Source organism: Balaenoptera physalus, assembly GCF_965194825.1.
Source record: "Balaenoptera physalus genome assembly, chromosome: 15".
In the NCBI taxonomy this organism is placed as follows: domain Eukaryota; kingdom Metazoa; phylum Chordata; class Mammalia; order Artiodactyla; family Balaenopteridae; genus Balaenoptera; species Balaenoptera physalus.
The window spans coordinates 60,470,947-60,498,859 of record NC_138894.1 but is presented as its reverse complement, the minus strand read 5'-3'; the positions used below and the strand labels follow the sequence as shown (position 1 = coordinate 60,498,859).

The 27,913-nt window shown below is 36.4% G+C and overlaps 1 protein-coding gene and 1 pseudogene across 3 annotated transcripts in view; one reads left to right on the top strand and one right to left on the bottom strand.

Annotated features, from left to right (window-relative positions):
- Nucleotides 1-27,913, bottom strand: part of SRBD1 (S1 RNA binding domain 1) — a 236,043-nt gene that overhangs the window by 107,991 nt on the left and 100,139 nt on the right. For both annotated transcript variants that reach the window (XM_082427667.1, XM_082427668.1), the window contains exon 15: nt 2,667-2,758. In XM_082427667.1, the coding sequence (XP_082283793.1) occupies nt 2,667-2,758 (92 nt within the window). The remainder of the gene's footprint in view (nt 1-2,666; nt 2,759-27,913) is intronic.
- LOC309644255 (peptidyl-prolyl cis-trans isomerase FKBP1A pseudogene) lies at nt 2,769-22,754 on the top strand (annotated as a pseudogene). Its single transcript has one exon. The product of its transcript is annotated as a peptidyl-prolyl cis-trans isomerase FKBP1A pseudogene (transcript).

Genomic DNA, 27,913 nt, shown 5'->3' with positions numbered 1-27,913 from the left:
CTGAAATGGAAGTGGGGCCTAGAAAGCCAAGAGTGGAGACTCTCAGTTAATTTCAATATTTGCTTCCAGGACCAGACTTTGAAGACTCAGAATGTCTAGGTAGGTGTTTTGAGTTGATATGGGTCAAACATAGTCACTGCCAATGTGGAAACAAGCTAAGACAAAGAAAAATGGCACACCTGCAGTGAATCACAAACTGAAGACACAGCTAGGTTTTGAAATCAGAGTAATTAGGAGTATATACCAATTCCCCTTTTTATTATTTCCTATTTTCATAGCATCTTGTTAGAATGTTGTGATCTTGTTCCCTTATAATACTGTGGCAGTTATGCACCCACATGGGCCAGTGGTGAAGAGGAAATAGCAGCCCCCTTAGCAAAGGGAAGTCTGAGGGACTGCCACCTCCTATATAATATTTTTCTAATGCCCTGTTGGATGATTACCTTTCAGTGCCAACTTGGGAGGCTCTGAATTTTACTTTTTATAAAGAAAAGTATCCCTTTATTACAGAAGTTACGTACATAAATATTATGTTCACACTTACTTGGCTATGCGGCCTCTTTAAGCCTTGGTTTCCTCATCTGTAAAGTGCGAATAATAAATGACTAATAGGGCAATTGTGAGGATTAAATAAAATAATACTGGTAATGTATTTACCACAATGTTTCATATATATTAAGTGCTTAAAAAAGATTAGTGTTAGCAGCTCCCTACTCCTCCTATTATTATTATTACTACTGTTATTACAAGGCAAGTACCAAAAGAGAACATGGCAAGGAGGCAGAGACCACAATGAGTTGATGTGACAGGGAAAAGCTTCACTGAAGAAGCAAGATTTTGAGCTGGGATCTGAGTTTGAAAAGATGACCATTTTAGGGGACTTCCCTGGTAGTCCAGTGGTAAAGAATCTGCCTTCCAATGCAGGGGACGTGGGTTCGATCCCCGGTTGGGGAACTAAGATCCCACATGCCTTGGGGCAACTAAGCCCTCGCGCCTCAACTAGAGAGCCCGCGTGCCACAAACTACAGAGCCCAAGTGCCACAGCTAGAGAGAGAAAACCCACACACCACAACTAGAGAGAAGCCTGCGTGCCACAACGAAGACCCGAAGCAACCAAAGAAATTAAAAGAAAATAAATAAATAAAATAAATAAATATTTAAAAAAGAAAAAAGAAAAGATGATCATGTTAGTCAGGGGACTGTGTCATGGAATGAACAACTGAAGAGAAACTACAAGTTCTTTTGGATCAAAAAAGAAGTTTTTAACTTTAGATTAATGCAAAAATTTTCAAATACATATCACCAGGTGTAGATTTCAAGAACAGTCAATGAAATTTGATGAGAATATTTAAGGAAAAAAAATTAAACAAAAAGTCTATTTCCCCTAATTTGGAATTTCCCCAAACTGGGGGATTAAGAGATACAAACTACTATGTATAAAATAGATAAACAACAAGGATATATTGTATAGCAATGGGAATTATAGCCATTATCTTATAAGAAGTTATAATGGAGTATAATCTGTAAAAATACTGGATCACAATGCTGTGCACGTGAAACTAATATAATATTGTAAATCAACTATACATCCATTAAAAAAAATAATAATAAAGCAGTAAACACACATACACAAGACATTTCTAACAAAGTAGTCTAAATATCCACCTATTACACAGAAAAATGCTCTGACCAGATCTATATTTTGCTTGTGATACCAATTATTGTCATTAGATGTACCAAAATATCTTTTTTTAAAATAAATTTATTTATTTATTTATTTTTGGTTGCATTGGGTCTCTGTTGCTGTGCGCAGGCTTTCTTTTTAGATGCAGCAAGCGGGGGCTACTCTTCATTGCGGTACTCTTCGTTGCAGGCTTCTCATTGCAGTGGCTTCTCTTGTTGCGGAGCACGGGCTCTAGGCACGCGGGCTTCAGCAGTTGTGGCATGCAGGCTCTAGAGCGCAGGCTCAGTACTTGTGGAGCATGGGCTTAGCTACTCCGCAGCATGTGGGATCTTCCCGGACCAGGGCTCGAACCCGTGTCCCTTGCATTGGTAGGCGTATTCTCAACCACTGTGCCACCAGGAAGCCCTCAAAATATCTTTAATTTCTTCACACACAAGATTTAAACTATTCCACATCACAGAAATCAAAGCAATTTTATACAACTAATATCAAATCAGGCTGATTTAAACAATACAGTAATGACAATTCCTATTAGCAAGGCAAGAGAAACCGGTCATTTAACAAATATTTAGCTATAGCCTGAAAGTCTGTGCATGTTTATACATTTGCACTTTAAATATTTTATGTTAATATATTACTTTCCTCCAACAAAAAGCTGTAATAAGTAATATTTTGCAATAATAATAAGAGAACTGAATATTTTATTGTTTTTACTATTAACTCTCTAGCATTTAATTTTACTAAATATGTTTTGGGCTAATTTTTCACCATACTCTAGAATACTATGCAGTGTTCTTTAAAAGCAGTATTCTTCCACTTCTTTTCCATAATTCCCAGTACTATTCCAATCAAACACTTTCTTTCTAACATGACTGCAATATATCTTCTAAAATTTCTTGGATATTTAAATATTTTGCTTGCTACAAATACAAATCCAAAATATGAAAATCACACGCTTTAGTGATCATCCACAGTTTCTTACCTGCACTTCTCAAATTAGGGTCCAGTCCTGGCATCTCTTTATTAGCTTCAGGGCTGACACTGTAGACTGATGCTCCTGCTTCACTGACGATACTGAAAAGAAAGAAAAGGGGAATATCATTTTCCAAACTTTCTACCTACCCAAAGAAAATAAATGAATGAGACTAGGTATTATAAGAAAAGAAAACTGCAGGGCAAAGCACTCTCTTTATATTTCAATGGTACCTATACTATTTAATTTTACATTAACATAAAGTGATTAAGCAATGCTTGTTTTCTACACATAGGAAATACACAGGCTTAAATCCATAATGAATTCATTCAGTCATTTTCTGTTTAAATGAACACAATGGATACTCCTCCATGATGCCAACATCAAAATTTTCAGAATACTTAGCTCCTCTTGTGTTTATAATCCATTATTGACTGACATTTATGACTCCCTTCTGAATTAATCATTCTAAAGCATCTTGGGAAGCACAGACATGTGTGTGGATATGTGCATATGCGGATATACACAAAAAACCATTGCCATAAACACTGCCATTATTATTACTTGGTTATAATTAACAACCACAATGTGAAAAGGAAGGGGATCAGACAGGATCCCACTTCTTTTCAGGAGGGTCTGAAATCATCCTTTTGGTGAACTTGAAACATACCACTTCAGGCAGGTGTTAAACCACTTCATTTCATCATTTCTTTAATCAAAGCATCACACATATCATCCTGTTCCTTTCTTCTTTGGCTCCATATACTTTACAATCCACAATGGCAGCACTCTCTTACAGATGACGGTTGTATAGTGGTTGACATTTGTACAGTTTACCAAACATTTTAAAATTAGAGGCTTTCTTTATGACATTATACGTAAAGAAACATCATCTACTTTAAGTATTTACAATACCTTTGGTTCTCTACCATGTGACCATCTAGATGTCACAATTCAAAAGCAGAAACATGTTAGTGCTAATTTTTAATCCACTCTTAGAAACCTCTCCCATTCTCTGCTCTTCAGTAGTTACTTCAAGTGTGAGACAAGTTGAGCAGATAACTTTTAACATATTGCCCCACTGTAACAACTCAACACTGATAAGTAAAATGTGAAACGGTTAGTTTGCTACTCCAAAGAGTTCTTTGAAGAACTCTTGATTGAACTTTGACAACAATTATAAACCACAGAGACTTGAGAAGATTATTTGGGGGCAACGAGAAGATTTATATCTTTTGCAACCAAGATCTACTAACCCAAACTTCATAATAGGGAAAATGAACACTCTGCAATTGAAAAGCAAGGCTGCTCATCCTCTTCCTCATCAACAGCATCATCAGGATACAATAAGAGGTGCATATTATATACAAAGCACAAAACCAACCCCTTTATGAAACTTAGGATAAATAAGAATAGTCAGCCATCAGCCATGGAAAATTTGGTTTCAAACACAAATGAACAACACTCAGCCTAACAAATTTTTTTCTAAAAAACCAGAGTATCTGTGAAGTGCAGAGAAAAGAATATTTTAAAAAATCTTACCACAAATCTATTTTCTGTCATTGCCAGAAGCCTCCAAAATTATCTCTATTTGAGCAAAGGAACTTAAATGGTAAATAAAAATTCCCATTAACTGTGGGCTTCAGCAGTTGGGTACCTGAGAATTTGCTGGGTGATTCACTGTCTCTTGGATGTTATAATTCTCAAAAGACTGAGGGGAACTGTTGCAAAGAAAAACACTCAGATAATAAATATTCCTCCAAATACCATATTGCCACTTCTTTTAAACAGAGGAATACAAAACAGATGTGACACGCTGCACCCAAAGATTTTAGATTAACATTAATATTAAATCAATACAAAATGCAGTAAATTTCATATGCTTCAGTTACTAGACAGCATGGGTCCAATAAACTGTTCAGTACTATGCGCAGATCAGAATGCTTAAATAATCTAAATGAAGAGAAAAAGCTAAACACTGATTACTTCAATATAAAACATATAAGGATATAAGAAGTATAAGTGGCAAGAGTTAAATGAAAGAAATCAAGCTGGGAGTGGTGATGATTTTTTCCAGGAGAAGCTGCTAAGAACAAAAGTTATAACCTTCCCCCCCTTCCTTTTTTTCTTTCCTATTTAGAGTTCAAGGATAGGCATTAAGTAGAAAGTATGCTAGATTTTACAAGGCACTTTCTGTTTATTAGGAAGTTTCCCAATAAACTATTATAAGATTATTCCAATTATCTCTAGTATATTTTGAGGAAAGCAAAAGTAAACGTTGTACAAAATACAGATATCTAACATTTAATACGTATTATATGTCACAAAACAAATTTCACTCAGGTGTAAACTAATTTGGCTCATAATCTTAGCAATTTGAGTATTTTATTTACTTTGCCATAAAGCAGACAAGACTCAGTAAAATTTATAATTTTGGGGGAATTTAACTGACACAGTTCTAACTGAACTCAAAGGTTTTGAGATTATTACAGTACTTGAAGCCCTTTCAAACTGTTTGTTTAGACAAATGCCTAAATAGATACATATGGTATATCAAACTTTAAAAATATGAAAGTACACTTCAGAAGCTACCACTGGACTTAACGTTTTACCAGATCTATGTGTTAATGTGCTAATTCTCTAGAATTAAACTGATAATTTTTAAAGCACTTTATCTAATTCAGCACTTTTCTAGAGTCTTTCTAGGTTTTTTAATTTGAAAATATATACATATAAACCACACACTCATAACCTAAAAAACAAGTGAAATGCCCACAATATAGATGCATTTACTTTTAAATTCATTAAAAAAATTTTAACAAAAACTCTCCAAGTTAAAAATGCCAATTTTTGTTACCTCAAGTAAAATTCAATGCTGTTACATAAATCTGATCATTTATCAATATAACGTACTTTATTTTTTAAACAAATATATGTTTAAACCACAGAATTTATATCTCCACAGTTTATAAGTCTCTTCTACCAAGATAAATTGTATGTTGATGAATCTTTTAAAACCACGTTTGCAAGTACTTTTCTTACAGTGCCTATTCATTCTGACAGTAAAAGAATGGCAATTTCTTTTGCCAAACTGAGATGGGAGAATTTTTTTCATGAGAGAGGAAAACTAGTTGTTTGTTTTTTTTTAAGTTATTGGGCTAATAGTTTTCACATTCATTTACAAGATTGCTTGAATCCTCTGTATGAGTCCCCTCCCCCTTCTTATTTCCCAAATATGAAAATAGCTTTTTTGTTTTTCTTATTTTAAAATAAATTGCATGCTTCCTATGTTAACAAGAAAATTCAATTCAAAGTTAACCTACTTAAATGAAAACACAATTAATATTTAGTAAGCTATCAAAAATCAGCCAGGATATATTTGCTTAAACTAATAAAAACTGATGTTTTTCATTTTTTATAAAAGTATACTAGAATTGCTTAAGTGTTACCAATATCTAGAAGCTTCCTTTTCCTTCTGCCCACCAAAAAAAATAGGTACTAAAAAGCCGATACTAAATGCACAGCTCATTTCACTAAAGTTTTAAAAATAATTTATCTAAAAAGAGTTCTTCCAAATTTTCAGGCTGAGAAACATTCATATGAAGAGAGGGTAGGTAAATGACCTAAGTTTCTCAACAAGTAACAGAAAATGCTATAAAAAGTTAATCAACACAGATCTTAATTCTTTGCTTTGCATATGAGAACCTGTTTTGAAGTATGAAAGGATAGCTGTTTGTATTTTGGGGATAGGAGACAAGGCCAAAAACCAAACCACCATAAATAAAAGGGGCTCTAGGATTTAATGTTTAAAGGATACTTATTTCTAAAAAAAAATTCAAAGCAATTTTAAATTCCTTTATTTAGTGATGAATTGTCATTTCAGGGAGCCTCAAATGAGCAATACCTAGTCACTTTAAAAAATAACGTGGGAATTCCCTGGCAGTCTAGTGGTTAGGACTCCACGCTTCCAGTGCAGGGGGCACGAGTTCGATCCCTGGTTGGGGAACTAAGATCCCGCAAGCCATGTGCACAGCCAAAAAAAAATTTTTTTTAATTAAAAATAAATAAAAACTAAGGTAATCTGGTGATGATAAGGATGCAGGGAAACAAATAAAATTCTATACTATTAAAGATATTTAAACTGTAAAACTCTTTTGGATGGTAATTTGAAAATATAGATCAAAAGTCACAAGAATATGCATTCTTTCTGAACTGGCTATTATATTTTTAAGAATTTATATGAAGGAAATTTTAATTTACACAAAAAATTAAACAGCGTTATTCATCACAGCATAGCTCCGACCAAAAGAAACTGAAACCAAAATGCCTATCATTAAAGAGTTCTTTAATGAAAACCTATACTGTCATTAAAAATTACTGTTGTAATGTATTAAGTGGAAAGGCTGGTTATAAAACTAAGACATGAGACCAACTTTGATATTTTTAAAATATAGGTATATACAAAAGAAAAAAAGGTTTATGTTAATATTAATAGTACTTAACTATGAGTTATTCCTTTAAAAGAATTCTTATTTCTTTAAAATTTTCTGCAATAACTATAATATTTATTTGTAAAAAGAAAAAGTTTAAAACTTAAGTTTCAAATGACCATTATTTACCTGGCCAGGAGATCCAATATTGCATAATAGCCAACAATTTTTTTTTTTTTTACCAAACTTTCTTTTAAAGTTATCAAAGTTATTTTGAACTTAAATGTGGGTAAATATATCATTTGTTAGTAATAACTTCCAACATGACTCCTAGGAGACCTCAAATAATAATATTTTATGATATTGTTTTATAACATGAAAGAAAGGTCAAGAATAACTCTAGATTTGTACATACAGGTCATATAAGAAGCAAATGCACAATGAAAAATTTTATAAGAAAGTACATATAATATACATTTTTAAGTTGTACTTAGTCCTTGGCCTGTGAATCCAACTCCCATGTTATTCTTCATGAACACCACGGCACAATCAATTCACTACCCACAACAGAAAAGGTGTGAGGTGACACAGTTGTATACCAGGAAAGTAGTGTGTGTGGGAAAAAAAAAAAACACTAAAGGCAAAATATGGTGAAAAAGAAAAAGAGCAGAAATACACCACCTCAAGATTTCAATGGCACCAAATTTACATGTAGGTATGTAACACTAGCACCATCTGGTGGAAGACCAGTTAGAAGCCATTCTCCAGCTATCACAGTTTTTTAAAAAAAATTCTAAGCTATCTTTCAAAGAACGAGCATTTTCCAAAGAGAACGAGTCTAGCAATGGTACAGTAATTACACAGAGGACCCATAACAAGCCTGTGAGAACTTAAAATGTCTACCAAACAGAGGGTGAGTATATCCCGGGATCGACATCTTATCGCATCCACAGAGCAGTATTTCAACAATACAGAATTCCCTTGGCTACTTTTCCTTCAGTGTCTCATACCACATCAGATGAACACTTTCTAGCCACAAAAGAAACCTAAAAAGGACAAACCCAAATTGGCAACTACCAAACAGAACTGTAATTTGGAATTTGGGGTTCCTCAAAGTAACAGCTACCAACTCTTCTGGGCCATAAACATAACAATAGTATTCATTCCACATGAGAATCTGATTCTGGTTTATGTTCACAATGATGCTGAGCTGCTACGATGTACCACAATGTGTCAAAATATTGCACTTAAATCACTTTTACTGCTGTCAGTGGGCCACTCAATTTCACAACATCACTGGTACCTTCAAATGCCATCAAGGGGAAAGCCAATCAACAAACTGAAGGACAAAGATGGACAGCTTCTCTCTATTTGTAGGTTGAGTCCCTCTGCTGAGGTAGAAGCAGTTTCTGACAAAGAATGGAACCAGAATGGAATTGTCGGTCTCCACCACTCTCCAGGGTAAGCATTCCTTTTATTTTCTTTCTCCCTTCCCTTCACTGTCTTCTGTTTTCCTTTTAAAAACAAAAATCCCTCCTTTATTTTTTTCCCCCATCTATGTTTGAGTCCAACATGAAGTTGTTACAAGTACTGCACAATACCACTAAAGGGAGCTCAAGGAAAAAAGTCACAGGAGCAACCAACCACAAGGCCTGATGCCTAAGTGGTGTTAGACTAGGCACAAGGACAAGGGCCCCACTGAACCAAGACACGAAAAGCAGGCTTGAAGAGCAGAACACTGGGACTTCCCTGGTGGCACAGTGGTTGAGAGTCTGCCAGCCAATGCAGAGGACACGGGTTCGAGCCCTGGTCCGGGAGGATCTCACATGCCCCGGAGCAGCTGAGACCGTGTACCACGGCTGCTGAGTCTGCACTCTGGAGCCCGTGAGAAACAACTGCTGAAGCCCGTGCACCTGGAGCCTGTGCTACGCAATGGGAGAGGCCACCGCAATGTGAGGCGCGCACACCGCGGGGAGGAGTGGCCCCTGCTCGCTGCAGCTGGAGAGGACCCACGTGCAGCAGTGAAGACCCAACGCAGCCAAAAAAATAAAATTAATTTAAAAAATAAAGGAGCTGAACACTAACTGTGAAAGAGTCTGTTGTTTGCAGCAGTACTGTAAACATTCCACGTTCGCTACGAACAAGTTCCCAAAAACTAAGAGGGCAAGGAAGAAATACTGATCTAATTTTTGTGCTTTTGTCAACATTTTGAAATGTCTTGATTTAAAGAACATGATGTCAACCTACCTGCCATCCCTACTGCCCCAAACATACCACAAAGTATGCTTCTTCTGATTCTTGCAGTTAACTCCAAAACTCAAATTTTTAGGTACTCAGCTTGTATTTACTCATAGAATAACATATTATCTGTGTTTGTTTATTCTTGTTCAAATGCAACTCTACATTTAGATATAAATCTAAGAGTATGAATTGCAGAGTTTTCTAACTAAGGGAGAAGTTTATTTTTTTCTTTTCTATCCCTCCTATTTTTTTTTTTAAGCTTAAGTACATCTATAGGAATTTATCCACTAATAAATAAGTGGAATTCAGAGTGCTACGGCATAGACTTTTCAGAATGAAACTTATTGCAAGGTATTTTATTCCTTTATTATCCATCCAATAACAGAAGTCAGAATCAGAATTACTAATTTGAGGGTTATAATATTCTAATATTTTGCTAATAATAAGTGCTGAATAATAAAATGTGAATTATTAAAAGTTTTAAGAAAGAACAAAAAAGAAAGGAGAGAAGCAAAGGGAAAAAGACAATGAGAAATAAAATAATTAAAGAGAGAGGCAGAACCCAAGATACACTTTGCCAGCAACTAACAGCCCAGTTCTTTTTACCTACAGTTGAATAATTGAATAAAGTTTTGGAAATAACAATGGTTTGTGCTACATTCCCTAATATTCTTCCAAATGCTACTGCTAAAAATCTCAGTGAACTCCACTAATAAATCACGTACATTTTATCAGTTTTCACATCCTGTTACTCACTCCTCTTTTTCTCCCTTGTCTGATGTTTGTTTTTGCCTCCCACCCCCCATCCTGCCAACCTCTACTTTCCTCTGACGTGAACTTATACCTCTGCAGAAGTCATCACCGCCCGCTCCCCACCCCGACCCCACTTAAGGGACCCTATCTACAAACTTCACTTAACACATTCACCAACCAGCAGTCTCCAGTTTGAATCATCAGGCTCTTTTCTGGGGCAGCCTCAAACTTTAGAATTTCTTTTGGCCACCCAGATAATGCTAGGGGAAAAAAAAAAACCAAACAAACTCTGAAAGCACAGGCCAAATGTAAGATGACGACTCTAGATCAACCACTTTTTCTAATCGTGGTTTTCAAAAGTACACTGAACAGATGGAGGGAGAGAATGAGTTGTTCAGTTCAGCTGGCTGCTCCATTTACTTCTTTATCTATGGTCAGATCTTTACTTTCTTGGGATCACTGCACATTTCTGGCTCTGCTATATTACACTGTGTAAATATTTAGGAGAAATAATTCCTTTCTAGGATCTAAACTTCCACTGTCGTTATGGCAAATGAACCTGTTTATGCTATGTTCGTTAAGTAACAGCAAGCCTAAAAGAACACAGGAATTTACTAATATATGTGGTACACAAACATCACAATCATAAAGCTTCTCATAGGGGCATATCAAGAACATGAAAGGCCAGTTTATTTTTACTCCCATTGCCCTGTAATTTTCTTTAACTCTACTACAACAGTCCTTAATTCAAACCTTTCCTACAGTTACAGTAACAGGGTAGATTGAATGCACATAAGCTGTACCAAAACTACTCACATCTCCATTTAACCTTCCTTGATTCTCAAGTGGTTATCAAACTTAAGCCTACATCAGAATCTGCTGGAGGTTGTTAAAACACAGATTGCCAGGCTCCATCCCCAGAGCTTCTGCTTCACTGGCGCTGAGCATTTGCATTTCTAACCAGTTCACTGGTGATGCTGATGCTGCTGGGACCATATAGGTTTTAAAGTCTTATTAAGTTATAACTTACATTTCATAAAGTTCACCCATCTTAAGCATACAATTCAATGACTTTTAGCAAATGTTGTACAATCATCACCAAAATCCAGTTTCAGAACATTTCCATCCCAAAAAGATCCTTTGTGCCCATTTGCAGTCCTCATTCCCATCTCCAACCCTAGGTATCCACTAATTTACTTTTTGTCTCTATACGTTCACCTGCCTGGACATGTCATATAAATGGAATCATAAAATATGTGGTCTTTTCTGTCTGGCTTCTTCACTTAGCATAATGTTTTTGAGATTCATTCATGCTATAGTATCAGTACTTCTTTTTTATTGCTGAATAGTATTCCACTGTTCTAGAAATACCACATTTTGTTTATCCATTCACCAGTTGATAGAATTTGGGGTTGGTCCAAGTTTTCTGGTATTATGAATAATGCTGCTATAAACATTCATTTACAAATATTTGTGTAGACTTATGTTTCATTTCTCTTGGATAGATTCCCAGGAGTGGAAATGCTGGGTTGTAAATTCATGTCTAATTTTTTAAGAAACTGCCTAAGTACAACGAATAAGGGCTCCAGTTTGTTCATTTCCTTGACAATACTTGCTGTTGCCTTTTTGACAACTATTCTAGTGGTTATGAAGTGGTATGTACTTCTGGCTTATTTTACATTTTTAAATCATTGATGATGTGAACATTTATTCAATGCCTTTGTTGGCCTTTCCTAATCTTCTTTAGTAGAATATCTGTTCAAATCTTTGCCCATTTTTATTTGGCTTGTCTCCTTATTACTGACTTACAAGTGTTTTTATGTATCCTAAATACAAGTCCTGCATCAGATACATGATTTGCAAATATTTTCTCCAAATTTTTGGTTTGTCCTTTCATTTTCCTAATGGTCTTTTGAAACATAAAAGTTTTAAATACTGATGAAGTCTAGGACTACACTTTTGAGAGCCAGTGTTTTAAAGCCTCAGGTGGGGCATGCGGCGGCGCGCGAGTGCGGAGCCGTTGCGCAATGGGATAAAGTAGAGGGGCGGCGCCGCCGCCAGGCCCACTCTCTGTCCACTCCACACGTCGCGCCGCCCAGCGTCCGCCGCCTCCTCCACCATGGCAGTGGAGGGGGGAGACGATCTTCCCCAGAGACGGGCACACCTTCCCCAAGCACGGCCAGACCTGCGTGGTGCACTACACCTGGATGCTTCAAGATGGAAAGAAATTCGATTCCTCTAGGGACAGAAACAAGCCCTTTAAGTTTGTGCTGGGCAAGAAGGAGGTGATCTGAGGCTGGGAAGAAAGGGTTGCCCAGATGAGCGTGAGTCAGAGAGCCAAACTGACTGTCTCCCCAGACTATGCATACGGTGCCGCTGGGCACCCAGGCGTCATCCCACCAAATGCCACTCTCATCTTTGACGTGGAGCTTCTAAAACTGGAATGACAGGAACGGCCTCCTCCCTGAGCTTCCCGTTCTTGGATGTGCCATGGAAGGATCGGGCGCCTCCAGATGCGCACAGCGAGTCCATATGGAGCTTTTCCTGAAATTCCACTACACTCTTTGTATAAGCATCTTCCTTGGCTGAATGTGTTCTGTCACCAGCTTTGCTCTTCCCCTTTCTCCTGGTATGTATGTTGAGCTGAACTACATTACATAAACCTCGAGTTACTCATTTTAGTTTGTTTTCGTTTTGGGGTGAAGACTGAGTTTCAGTCCTTTGGATCTAGGTTTCCAGTTAAGTACTAGTCAAGTGTTAACAGCACAAGTAATGGGTTGACTTCAGAATAGGAACTGGTGTGTGGGGTGCAAGAATCTTTTTTATTTTATTTTGGATGAAAGTTTTATCTATTATATATATATATATTAAACATTCTTGCTGCTGCGCTGCAGAGCCATAGCTGATTTGAGGTGCTCTTGAGGGCCGAATTATTCTCCAAGTTGAGAGATGTCCTCAGGTTGAATGAAAAGCCTGACCCCAAACTAAAGTGGCCTCCACTGCCCCACCCCACCCTCCCCTTAACCCTCTGCCTTTTGAAAGCGGATCATTTTCACTGAGATGTTGGACACGACAGGGTCTGTCCCTGGGCTAGCAGGGACCTCTGAAGTCTTCTTCATGGCCTGGCTTTTCTTTTTCTTTCCATCCTGTGGTTTTTCTAATGGATATTCAGGACTTTCGTAATCTCATAGCTATCCAAGCTCCACTTCCTAAATTTTAAGAACTTTAATCAAAAGTTAAATTGAAGGCGCTGTTTGTAGACACTTAACACCCATGAAAGCCCAGCCATCATGACAAATCTTTGAGTGTTGTCTTAAGAAAATGATGCTGGTCATCATAGCTTCAGCATCTCCTGTTTTTTGATGCTCAGCTCCCCCTGCTGATCTCAGAGTTTCCTGGCTTCTCCCTCTCACCCCTCTGCTGTCCTGTGTAGTGATGTGGTGAGAGAAACTGCTGCCTACTCCCCTACCTCCACACTACACATGAGTTTCAAGTTTTATTATTGCAATAAAAGTGCTTTATGTGGGCTTTTCTCAACAACAACAAAAATGCCTCAAAAATTCAAAAGAAATAGTAAACCCTTGAAAAATGTGAAAGCTTAGTGGTTTCCATCTGCATAAGTAATATGTAAATGTCACGCATGGTATCTGCTTTTCTGTTTTGTTTTGTTTTAGCAAAGCCTATCATAACTACCATCCTAAACATATTTACTCTTTTTATGAGAGAGGGAAAAGAGAACTTGCAACTAACTGGCTTTAATACATTATGGAATGAATAAATTCAGCTGCAGGTGGGCCTACCTGGGAACACTGGGTGGCATGCTGGCATTAAAGAACATGGACCTCTGTGTCAGCATTTTCAGAAGCACGGGTCAGTCCATGGCTTTTGACACCGTTCTTAAGAATATAAGAAATATGTCCACCTTACAAACTAATGGGAATAAAGATAAATGGTGCACCATAGAAGATATTATAGAAAAAGAGCATATTACCTGAAAGATACATTTGATTTATTTTGATATTTTTGTCTATTTTTATTAGTCTTCACGTCAGGGCATTTTAAAACAATTCATATACCAGTACAGCCCTTTCTTTGTTGAAAATTTACTGTACCTTAAGTGAAGAGGAGCCAAAGATGGCAGCTAAAATTCAAATCTTGTCTAGGACCATAACTTGCAAATGTATAAAACATACTTCAGGAAAATATAGGATATGTTTGATTCAGGTATAAGCAATATTAAGATGATTCATTTCCAGGGTGAAACCCAAATTACTACACGTTTACCTCTTGATGATTATCCATGTCCACAAATCATAACAAAACAAATCATAAGAAAAAGAAGCTTATATGAACACTATTTCTATAACCATGAGCTAAGATACAGATTTTGTGATTTTTATGGAAAAACTGTAACAATAAGAAGGATCCAGTTAAAAGATAAAGAAAACCCATTTAAATTTGCAACAACAATCCTTCTTTATATAATTCAAGTCAACCTAGGACCCAAAGCAAGAAGTTTTGTATACTGAAGAATTCCCATGCTTCTGCTATGAAATGTTTTCAAATATTTATGTTTTAATTCATGGACCCTGCTCATAACATAAAAGCCGTTAGTCCTCATTGCCTTTCAGTTGCTGGAGATGGATTTTATTATTCTACTAGTCTTCATAAATTACAATGCAAGGAAGAAGCCTGTTGGCCAAAACTCATTCTCCTTTTTTCACTGAGCCACTCAAAGCCACTTAAGAAGTTGTCCAAAGAGATGTCAGAGAATACAGTTTCACAAGTGATCCACAGCCTCTCAACATGGTCTGGCTCCTAATAAAACTTACAGGGCATCTCATCCAACCTTTTTACATTTTTTGCAATTCAAAATAACTAAAGTTATTGGAACATCTTTCCCAAATTACACACAATTAAGCTATCATCATCTCTGTTATGTTACTGGCCCTGAGAGCCAAGATAAAGATCAAGATATAAGAAATAAAGGAAAGCGTTTACTCAAGAGCATACAGCCAATTATAATTTATCCATAAGATTGAAAGGTAAGAATAAGCAAAATAATGTTAATAGTTTTTTAAGCCTTCATTTTATAACAGTGTTCAAGTCCCTTCTTCAACCAGTTAGATACCAGTTACTAGGAGGAACAAACTCAGCAGGTTACACTACTTTTCCTGTCCTTATTTAGCAATCAGTCCTCTGGTCTTAGAACACTAAGGCTCAATGAAAAAAAAAAAAGGAAGAAGCAGCAGCAAGGACCTCAAGCAGGAGGTCTTACTCCTGGCCATTTAAAATTTAACAGTCATCAGTTTGTGTATCTGTATGACAATATGATCATAACAGAAGCCCATCCTCCAAAATCTGCAATTTCCTAGTGAGGTTCTTGATAACAATAAGGTGCAAGGAGAACTGCACCCCCTGCCCCCAACTCTTACCATTTATCCCATAAAATCCAAAAAAATAATCACTAAAACCTTTGCTTATACTAACAGCAAATTAGTATCATGCCAAATAGGTACAAAGGTGAATAAGAACACATAAACAAACACCTTTGACTCTTCTGTACAAAATCGGTGTGCCTCTCTCCAAACTAACAGAACTATACCACTTCAGCAATTCATCCATTTATGAACAAACGCCCTCAGCCTATTCCTGAGAAAGGGAAGAATGATCAGTTATATCTGTCTTCATCTTGTCTGAAAACCTTGACATTTTTCAGCAAGTAAAGGTTCCAAATGGCAGGTGTCAGAATGCCTTAGCCTCACATGTGGTGCTGGAAGGCAGGAAAAGCAGCAGCAGTATGTGGTCATGTCAGAGCCACAGAGAAGCTGCCTAGAGAGCACATTCTGAAAAGAGCAAACCTCAGACTTGGTTAAATCAATCTACTGCCAGATGCCACTCTCAGAAAAAGCTGCAGTGAGAAACATTCTCAAAGCTGCCCAGAGAAACATCCAACTCAGAGCTCTCACAAAAGGGAAAATAGCTGAGTGCAATGGCACCTGTCCATATCCTGTCTGATAATTTGGTCAAACTGGCTCAATGCAGAGATGAAAACTTGCCATAGAATTCTTTGCTTAGTCTACAAGTGAGTATTATTTCCTCAGGGTCATTTTCAGTTAATCTGAAGTAAATAATAAGAATCTCCTGCACTTCCATAATATCTATAGCTTTCTAAAAGTGCTTTAAGATCTACTAACTCCTATAAGGAAGTCAGGATCATAAGTACCCTGGTTCATTTTACCTGTGGGGTTAGAAAGAACCAAAGAGGTAAATAAAATTAAATCAAGATCATCTGAAACTAAGACTCAAAAAGGAAAAACTGGTCTCTGTACTGTTAGGCCAGGCTTCTTTCTACTTAGATGCCTACCCTCTGCCCACTTCTCGCCTCCCAATCATCTTTTCACAGGTTTTCCCAATTATTTAGAAAGCTTTGGAGCTTTTTGAAAGTTGTTTGTGAAGGTCAATCAATAAGCATTTTTGCTCCCAGAGGTTAACATAATTGGCATGATGGTCTACTTTATTTCTCCTCAGATTTGAGTCTATGAAAAAGTAATGATTTCTGAGGAAAACTCAAAGCAGGAGATGCCGAAGAAGCGTAAGAACAAGTTATTGTTTTAGGGAGGAGCATTCACTGTCAAGTCATCTGGTTAGATACATCAGAAACTAAACAAATCAGGATTCATTCAGATAAACAGTACATAGTTAATGATATAACCATCCATGGAAAAGAACATTCAGTATCATTTAGGTTTTTATACTCTATTGACAAAGGGATCCCTGGGCCAAGGATTGATACCTCAAAACACCTGATTTCCTCTCATACCTCAAAAGACAAAGCACAAACAAGAGCCAGGACTTCCTTGAAGTTAACAGTATTTTAAAATAAAATAGTGTCAAAATGAGGACATTTGGAAGCATCCAGAACTAGCATGATCTTCCAATTATTGCACAAAGAAATTGGATTCTTCCTTAACATTTTACTCCCTGTGGCTACACCACTGAAATGTATTAATTTGCCACACAATTGTGCATATTTTCAAACTAAAACAATTCACTGGAGTCTGCATTGTCTTGTCTTGCCTTCTAAGCACCTAGAAGGTACTGTTCTTCAACTCTGTGCAGTTGGCTCAAGTAATTTCTCATCTTTGTATTTTCAGATCTTATTCTAAGGCCAATTAACATATACAGCACAGAAAGGATCAAAGTAAATACTAATTAACACAGACCCACATTCAGATAAGGACTAAGAGTATTCTCACATACATATTCTACAGTTTGAAAATCAAATGTATTAAATAAAATTATTAAATAAACGGAAATTTCCTAAATTAGTTTCTTATTCACCATTTAGTCTGCAAGTTTCTATTTCTATAAAACAAGTCATTTTGATATGATCATTTTCCATGTCTGCTGTCTTTTTTCTACACACTTTGCTAACTTAATTGATTCCAGGCTTCCCAGCATCTCATGCTTTTCTGTTTTACTCACTGAAATAGAGGGATTTGTTTTTTTCATTAACATGGATAAAAACCAATTTGTGTTCATGTTTGGAGTAAAGATGAGTGTTGGTAAAAACAAAGTGTGATGCTGTTGTCAAGGAATGTTTATTGCTCAAAATCATGCAAATGATAAACAGACACATGAAATGGACAAGCTTTGTGCTGGCATCAGATTTAGTATACATTTCAACTGAAATAAAAGCAGAACTAGGACAAGCCAGAAACAGATAGCTCATAATTTTCAATGTCACTGTAAAGAGTCATACTAAGTCATCATTTTTTTTCATTCCACAAAAAAGCAAGAGTACAAGCTAGGGCACTTAAACGTTAGTTGGTTAATGACATTCACCGCAACCTCTTTAATTAAGCCCATGCTTATTAAAAGTCACTGAACATTCTCTAAAACTTAAAATCTTCTAATATCTCTTTTGGTATCCCTGGCAATTTTAAATCTTAATTGTTGGGCCTTATTTTGGGCAAACGTATTTTATCTCAACAATGCTAAGATGAAATCACAAGTGGGGGGAAAAAGATCCCAAAACTAACAAATGAAAAAACATCATCTCCTGGTCTAATCTTACCTAAAAGTAATGACATCTCCCCTATCCCTTCATAAAGTTTCCTGCCCCAAATTCTTAAAACCTGGCCAGTAGATATTTATACAATTTTTAAAACACAATATACTACAGAAAGTTAGAAGGTTGTTCGGATACTTAGTCATGCTGTAGCTTGAAGGTATAAACTCTTGAAAATTAAAAACAAATATAAAGATAACACAAATAAGAAGAAAGCTAAACCTGTGTTCTTGAGATTCCCAAAGGTAAGAAAGGAAAAGAAAGTTATAGCAGTCACTTAATATGTACTTAACACCATGTGTAAAGAAAATCTGCGATATAATCTGATCCTGAAGAATTTAAACTACAGACTTCCTGGTTCCCCAGTGCTAGCAATCACATCCAACAGTAACTGTGCACAATGGCTGAAAGAACTTTTTAAATTATTTCATTTCCCCTAAGTTTGTTTTAAGTATGAAGTCTCCATTCCAAAGTAAATTTTAAATGATTTGATGTTGTTCTGAAAATACATTTTATATCAAAGGGCTCTAGTGAATTTTTCCTGTTAATTTCTAGTGTAGTAACTCAAACTTAGGACAATTAGAAGTAAAATTACAATCTCTAAAGTAATATGTTTCACATCACACACCTGGTATCATATTCCAACATCATTTTCATCTGAAAGTTAAAAAAAACAAAAACAAAAAGATGTTAGAATACAAACTCCAGTGTACATGTGTTAATGTAACATTGACTTTTTATTCCTAGAGGAAAACTGAATAGTGGTGCTTCTTCTTTATGAGAAATTATAAACAGTGAATTGCTAGATGTCATAAGTGATTTTACTAAAAATAGATATAAAAGTGATTTAAATCATAAGTCTTTATGAAACAAAACAAATTATTTATAGTCATAGGCATTCTTAACAATGATATGAAAGATGTTTTCCTTCTTTTTCCCTTATTTAAATGGGAGGGAAAAAAAAAAAGAAGAGAGAAAGGGAGGGAGGGAAGGCAAGGGAAGGGAAGGGAAACAGATAAATGTTTTCAGGAAAGAGTGAGCAAGTGCACACATACACATATATGACTGGCAAATCTATTAAAACATTTTTTTCACTAAATTATGTAGGATACAAAGTAATAATGACTTGTAAAGAAGTAACAGAACATAACCAATCAACCCTAAGCAGTCTACTTCTCCAAATCATCTGCCCACCCCAATCTTAGGGGGATACACTGGTAGTGAAATGAATGCATTTTCCTCACCTGGAATAAATCACTACCATCATGAGCAAGTTTGAGAGTATCCATTTCTAACCTTATCTATTGGTTAAAAAACAAAACCTCACATATTAGAAACACACACACAAAGAAGAAACTAAAAAGCACTCTTTTCTGTTCTTTCACCTATTTCCCAGGCATAGAAACCAGGCTTCTGTCAGCAGATATTTTTCAAACACATGCTTCGGTTTCAATTTGGCCCTTAAATATTCTCCAAAATACTTGGAGAAACGCAGGTTTCTAAGATAATTTTTCAGAAATAAATTAGCATGCATGCTTATGTATTGTGTAAGCACTCTATATTTTCTTCAACCTTTAACTTCTCTATTTAAAAATGTAAATTTTCCATTATATAGAAAGAGATACACACCAAATAACTTGTACTGAAATTAGTCTCTTCCACCATTTTCAAATGCCATGGGGAAAATTTTTAAAGCAAATAATACTTCTGAGTTAGAAAGATGTAGATTATAACATAATTAAAGAAAAGAGGCCAAAAAATTTACACATTTTATACCTAAATTTATTGTCCTTATGGAACACTGTTTTTGTCACAAAGATTAGTATTTACTGCATTAGCCCCACATCCTAACATCTACAGAAAAAATTCTTTCAACCGTGTAGGAGTATTTTAGGTGAAGCTCCTATGAAAACACCTGCCAAGGAGCTTGAGCTATCGTATTAAATGGATCACAGGGTTTACAAAGTGCTGCAGACGTTCAAAGGCATTCCCTGCACTGAGTATCACAATCATAGCAAGAGGAGACTTTAGGCACATGCCTAAGTTGTTTCCCTGAATTGTTTCTTGTCAAATTAAAATGTCAAAAATTAGTCTATCAAATGCCGTCCCTGAGGAATCTAGCTCAACCCAAAGAGCAGCTACCAATTAGTAAAGTCGGGTGTTTTAATGGGGAAAATTTTTCTTTTTCTATTGATATCTGAAATTAGCAGGGCCCCCAAAGAAAAGTTTCATCTCAGCAGTTAGTTTAAGTGCTACTGATAGCTATAATCACATGCAGGCTGCAATTCCTTTTGAAAGGCTTTTCAAATGAACAAATACAAAGAAAAAAGAGAAACACGAGTGTTTTCACAGTGAATGACTGCCTAGGATTACAGAGTAATAAAAAGCCAAGGTTAGAGATCCAGATATACATGAGTATTGTGAACTAACAAAACAAAGTCAAATGAAATCCTTGCTCACTTTTTTGACAAGGTCAGTGCACCCATCCCTTAGCACAATATACGACTGAATTTTGGGTTGTAGAAGGTGCTTCAGGAAAATAAAATCCACCACAAATCATTTAATATTCTCTATTAAAATCCTCCAAGAAAAACATTTCCTGTTCACTTGGTTTTTTACCAAAAGCTGCCTATCTCTCAGAGGCTGCCTTGTTGAAGTGTTCATTTGTTAGCAGCATAAGTGTGCAGAGGTAATAGATGTTCTTTGGCAGCCAAATCATACTGCATTTTTTTTTACCTGATAGTCCAGATGAATTTATACAGTGCAACGTTTTTAATCTAACCCACAGAACTGTGAGCCATGTTCATGTACTAGAAAGAGCTATTGGTTGTCCATGAACTTCCCCACAAAGGTCCTAAAACTTGATTTCAAAGGACAGAAATACAAGCAACAAGACAAACTCACAGAATAAGACTGTTTACATGAGACGTGTACTTAAGTTGCCTAGGCTTACAGTTTGGCAAAAATCATTATATGACCTGTGGCTACTGAAGTAATCAAAAGTTTCAATTGCAACTGTGGCAAGGGACATTAAAAGCAAAAATTCAACGATATGTGTACACTCCCATGTATACAGTCCTTTTGCACTTTTCACAAAAAGCCTCTTTGATTTGAATTATCAAACATTTCCCAATATTGTTGCCTTTTAAAGTCTCCATTCCCAAACACTAAGTTTCTTGGCTTTGTGGCTCAAGCGATGGCAAACAGATCATTTCCTGTTCCCTCCACTTACTTCATCACCAACAAGACTTCTAGAATCCAGTTATGTTAAGAATTATTTTCAACAGCCACCTTCAATTTCAAATGTTTGACATGATCACAGATTTCCAATGCTAATCCCCTTTCAAGATGAAATACCCAGGCTAGGGCCCTTTAAGACACACAGCATGGCTATTTTCTTGGCTTTGCCCTATCCTGCAAAGCTGCTGAAATACATTTGAATCCCTTCTCTCCTCCCCCATCACTACCAACCATCTCTTAAGCAAAGTAATACGCAGACCCACATGCTTTTGTCAAGACCTAAGTCTTGAACAAAGCAGTTTTCATGGTTAAAACATTTTCCTAAGTATGCCTCTAAACCTGAAAGCTATTTAAAGAAAGGAAAAGAAACTTTTCATGTAATTGACTCTCATTTTCCCAAGTTCGCTGCCTATAGACTATACTTCCTTAGTTTACATATATTTGCATGACCTGAGTATATTTAATTTCCAGATCCTTATTGCTAACCACAATTCTGGACTTAGAAACTTTCAGTCTTGTCTATTCAGGAAGAATGCCCATCCCTTAACCCAATGTAAAGAAAACCTGAATCTATAAAGAATAATATTATCAACAAACTAAATTATACTTATCCGTTGAGGAGAGATTTTTAAATTTCAAAGAATAATACAATTTTCTGGCACACCAAATTCAGGCATTTATACCAAGAGCACATATCCAAGTCTTTACTATTTCCAAATGACAACCAATTGGGGCTTTGAACAAAAAAACCATGATTCTGCTTCACGTGTAGGTGGACTTATTAAAATCTTTTCTTAACCTGAATTTTCATAAGTCAAATTCCATTTTAACTGCATTTTAAATGCAACAAGAGAGCTCACGAGCTAAAGGAACTACAAAGCGAACTCCTTACAGTACAAAGAACACTGGTGAAGCAACTGATCATCCTTTCAATTACGAGCTTTTAACTTGTGATTTTGTGTTTAGAATTTGCATAGTGAATAATACTTTTCTTTAAGCCTGTACCGCACCTATGTTAATCATGGAAACATGGACCTCTATGTTCTACTGTTAGAGGAAAGATAGGTCTATCCCCTTAACGTACATCTAGTTTATGTTCCCAAGGGAACTGGGAAGAGTTAAAAACGTCATTCTGAGAAGGACCAAGCAAGAATACAATAACCACTCACAAATTACCCTTGGAGTACACTCCTCAGCTAACAGGAAGCAAAATCAGAAAGTAAAGGGAATCAGGATATGTCACCCCAAAATATGCCACTTTGACAGAATAATTATTTTAAGCTGAAGGAATCTGAGAAATGGCAAGTACAGGAAGGACTCGCTTCCCTTTCTACCCTGAGGCAGGTCGTGAGACTCGTGTGAGAGGTGTCCTTATACGTGCAGGGGAGGAGCACCCTTTCCTCCAAAGATGGGGGGCACTGAGAGGAATCTGAAAGCACACGCTTGCTGTTTCCCCCAGTTTACTGCCCTTAGCTCATATCCTTTATGTCTCCTATCATGATTTCCCACAACTTTCTACTCTTCATCAAACCTAGAATAAAAACACTCAGGCTTAACCGTTTCTCTGGATCTTCACTTCCTTATTAAAGGCTCCTGTGCCATGTAAAACATAAGTAAATAAATTTATATGCTTTTCTCTGTTAATTTGTCTTTGTTAGTTTAATTTTCAGGTCCAGCCAGGGACCTCAAGAGAGTCAAGGAAGAGTTTTTTCTCCCCTACAAACCCAAGAAATCAAGCTCCACCTTCAAACTCTTTCCTTCCTGGTCATGCCACTATTATTCTATATCATTTAACCCATTGCTCCAGCAAGGTCACACCCCCAGGATAGCATACTAGAAGTGGTGGAGAGATCTTCTCTTTCTTACTCCACTTTCTTCATCATATAAAACTACGTTAGGCCAAAGGGAATCCCTAAGTGATTATTTCCTGTCACCTGCTGAGATTTCAGGCTCATCTGGGTGCTGATGAGAACATGTGACCAGTCTGCAGTCTAGTTACATAACAAGGGCGGCTTACCCCCGGAGAGTTCTACTCCTCCAGAATGCTCCCTTTAAAAAAAACCTTACCAGTTAATAAAGTAGTTAATTAGTTTCAACTTAGCATTGAGACAAATTTAGTTCATGCTGAATTTGAAAACATTTAAAAGTTGAAGAAGGTGGAAAATTCAAAAGGGGTGTTGCGTTTCACTACCTTTACAAAAACTATCTAAAAGAGTTTTAGGGCCCACAAAGAACAAAATATGGCTCGCTTGATCACGCAGCCTCAAGTCCCTTCTGGAACACGGGTTGTGAGACTAGATCTTTGAGGGTATTCTACCTCCAATACTACATCATGTATGACTTAGGAAAATTCCTTAATGCTAAAAAACAGATGAAAATGGATTAATCTGAATATAAACTCAGTTTTGTTAAGACGTTTTTTGCTATTTTCTCCACCATCTCCAAATGAACAATCAAAAGTAAAAGGTAAAATTAAGAATGTTAAAAATAGGCAAGCTTATTTCCTTAAGCCAAACTTTCTGGAAACACCTACCATATTTAAACAATAGAGAGGTGCAAAGCACATGTGCTGGAAATAGCATGAGATTTAAGATCAGGTAACCTGGACTTGAGTCCCCATTCCACTGATTCTTTCATTCATATCAACCTGCAATTCAGGTTCCAAACCTGTAAAATGTGAATAATACAACCAGGGGTTTACTATGAGAGATAAATAAGAGGTGTAAAGGCACTTGATAAGCAGTAGTAAATACATGGGACATTATTACAAAGAATTCTGAATCAAAGAATTTATTAAAATCTACTTTGGGACCTCCCTGGCAGTCCCATGGTGGAGATTCCCCACTTCCACTGCAGGGGGCATGGGTTCGAACTCTGGTTGGGGAACTACGATCCCACATGCCGCGCAGCACACACACACAAAAAATCTACTTTTATTCAACTCTACAAAAAGTACATCATGATTTAAGTTAGAAATACGTAATATAACACAAAGTGATTTACTATAAAGTAAAAATAGGAGTTTTCCCAAGTAAAACTCCTAAAGTCAATATTTGAAGGCAAGGTTCCTGAGTTGTTTTTCTGGTTTGTTTGTTTTTTTTAATTTTATTTATTTATTTTTGGCTGCACTGGGTCTTCATTGCTGCGCGCGGGCTTTCTCTAGTTTGCGGCGCGTGGGCTTTCTCCAGCTGCGGCAAGTGGGGGCTACACTTCGTTGGCAGTGCGCGTGCCTCTCACTGCAGTGGCCTCTCTTGCTGCGGAGCATGGGCCCTAGGCGCATGTGCTTCAGCAGTTGTGGCACACGGGCTCAGTAGTTGTGGCACGTGGGCTCTAGAGCGCAGGCTCAGTACTTGTGGTGCATGGGCTTAATTGCTCCACCACACGTGGGATCTTCCCGGACCAGGGCTCAAACCCGTGTCCCCTGCATTGGCAGGCGGATTCTTAACCACTGCACCTCCAGGGAAGCCCGGTTCCTGAGTTTTGAGGGGAGTAACTCCCCCCCCGCCCCATTTTTTTTCTTTATGAAAAACAAACTATTTTAAATTCTTACTGAGAGTTTTAATTCCTGTAACTTAATTCTTCACAAATTCCCAGTTTATGAAATCACATTCTATGAGTCAGTGACCTACTGATAAAAGCACAGAAGCCAGGATAATTTATTGTGGAGAGGTAGCAGGCAGGATAACCAGCAGTACTAAATAATACAAATATAACTTCACAAGTTAATGGGTATGAATCTCAACAAAAATAAATATGAGAAATAAAATTTATCTGGCAACTCACCTATGAAAGAAAAGGAAAAACGATTACTTTACTGCCACACGTTATTTCCGAAAGTGCAAAAACACCATTCAAAAACACATCCCAACACAGACAATTTAATTATGACTTAGTTTAGCTAACTTTCAAGGTAAAATTAGGTAGCAAAATAATTTTCTCACATGCTTACACAATCCATGACTGAAATGAAAACATATACATGTCACACTTCTGGACCCTTCTCAGCAAGAATAAAATGGAATGGGGGAGGGAAGGTGTTGGGACTATCTGACACCTACAGGCTCCATCACTATCAAAATCAATGAAGAGTCTGACTCTGGTTTTCCAGAGAAAATATTTATTTTTATCATAGTCTCTCTGGAACAAATGCCTTTCGAAGTGTTCAAATTCTCATTTAAACTGCTTTAAAAATTATTAATCACTTACACCTTATATAAACAACTTTCTTATAACTTCAAATTTTATAGCACGAACAGTTTTCAAGGCATTTTCAACCAAAACTCTAAGTCTGTCTTAGATTATGAACAGCTACGACAAACCACATTTTTTATCAAATATCCTTATTCAGTCCTTTAATCACTGTATGTCACTCTTTAATTTTAAAAGGAATTTCTCAATCTCATGAGAAAACATATCACTAAACAATATGACACGTGGAAACAAACAGTGCTTCAAGCTCAAGAACAGTAAATTCAGTGAGAATCTGGGAACAAGAGAGTAGATGAAATTTTATCCTACTGGACATAAAGTGTAAAACCCCTTCAGGTTGAAAGAAGACATTATTAGCCATAATAATATAATAATATAATGAGTGTTAGAATTTACAGGGTCAGACACTGTTGTGCTACATACATATTAATGTCTTTCATCTTCATAACCACCCTGTTATCATCCCATATAACAACTGAGGAAACCTAGGTACAGAGAGTTTAGCTAATGTGCTGAAGGTTATGCAACTAGTAAGGGCAGAGTTACCATATGAGCACAGGTAGTCCTGACTCAAGAGCCCATATTCTTAACCACTATTTTGAGCTATTTATTATACTCAGCACAGTACAGACCTCATTAAACTTCATAATCCTGAGAGGCAGGTATTATTATTCTCATTTTACTAAGTAGAAAACTGAAGCTCAGAGAGATTAAGAAACTTGTCCAAAGTCAGACAGCTAGCAAGAGGCAGAGCTGAGGTTCAAACCCAGGACTGTAGGACTCTGAAGTCTATGCTCTCATACTTAGCACTGTACACACCACCTACTAAGGAGGCAGTGACTACATGACCACCACAACCCTTCACCAATCACTGTGATACTTCTACTCCTATAGCTCACCCAACTACTGCCATAAAAGGGTAAGTATAAAAACTAAAATAAATCATGTGAAGAAGGAAAATGAGCAGCCGAGAAAGACCTGAAACATCACTTAAGTACTGTGATATTTCTAAGTCAACTCTATATTCAGAAAAACCATCATCACCAATTTTTTTAAATATGTCATCAAGAGGCAGAACATAAAATCTCCTTTCCATAATCACTGTGCATGCTAGTTGATTTGCTCCATGATGAGTCCCAGAGACACACTACAGGGAATCCCTGGGTGTAACTGTGATGTTTTTTAGCAAACCCTGTCTTGTCCTTTTTGTTGCCTACCTTTTCCTCCATTCAAAAAACACTTTAATCAAGTACTCAGCCTTGACTCTAAACACAGGGAAAAGGAAAGGGAGAGATCTAATAAGTTCACTTGAAAGTGCCAGAACTTACTGTGTTCAATTAGAAAAAAAATGATTTGAGATATACTACTAAATATACAGATGGTACCAAGAGTTAAAATAAGAATCTTTTACACTTAGGAAGGGAGCAAATTAGACACTATACATATAAACAAAACTATAAGGCAGAACACTACTTTTCTTCAAAAATAAGTACTAGGGGTAACTAGTACTTGGAGTTGTTTTCACAGATGGAAGCCGTGTGCTTAATAATAACCCGGGAAAGAAAAATCCATATTCTATAAAAGAACCATAAAATATGCACATGCAATAAAATAGCATTCAGCAGTCCTTAAAAAATGATATTATCTATAACACATAAAAGAGTGGGGAAAAAGATAGGTATTCATTAATGTTAAATTATATAACATACACAACACAGATATATTTGGACTCATGTTCACCAAAATAATGATTGTGACCTTTGGGAGTACAGATAATTTTCTACACTGCTCTTTAGACTACTCTATACTGTTTGAACTGCTTATAGGAGTACATATTTACACAAAAACAATAAAAGTATTCTTAATTTGTCAGTACTTACTGTACACATAGAGAAGACACATTACAAATTCACAAAATATATAGTTAAAAACCAAACAAAAGCACTACAAGAAAGGAAAACAACAGACCAGTATCTCTCCTGTACATAGATACAAATGTCCTGAACAAAATATTAGCAAATCAAATCTAACAATGTATAAAAAGAATTATACAGCATGAGTAGGATTTATCCTAGGAATGCAAGACTGCTTAAACATTCAAAAATCAATTAATATAGTCCATCATATCAACAAGCTATATAAGTCACATCATCATAGCAATAGATGCAAAAAAGCATTTGACAAAATCCAATACTCATTCATGATAAAAAGTCTCAGTAAACTAGGAATAGAAGGAAACTTCCTCAACTTGATAAAGACTATCTACAAAAAAAACTACAGCTAATATTATACTTACTGGTGAGACACTA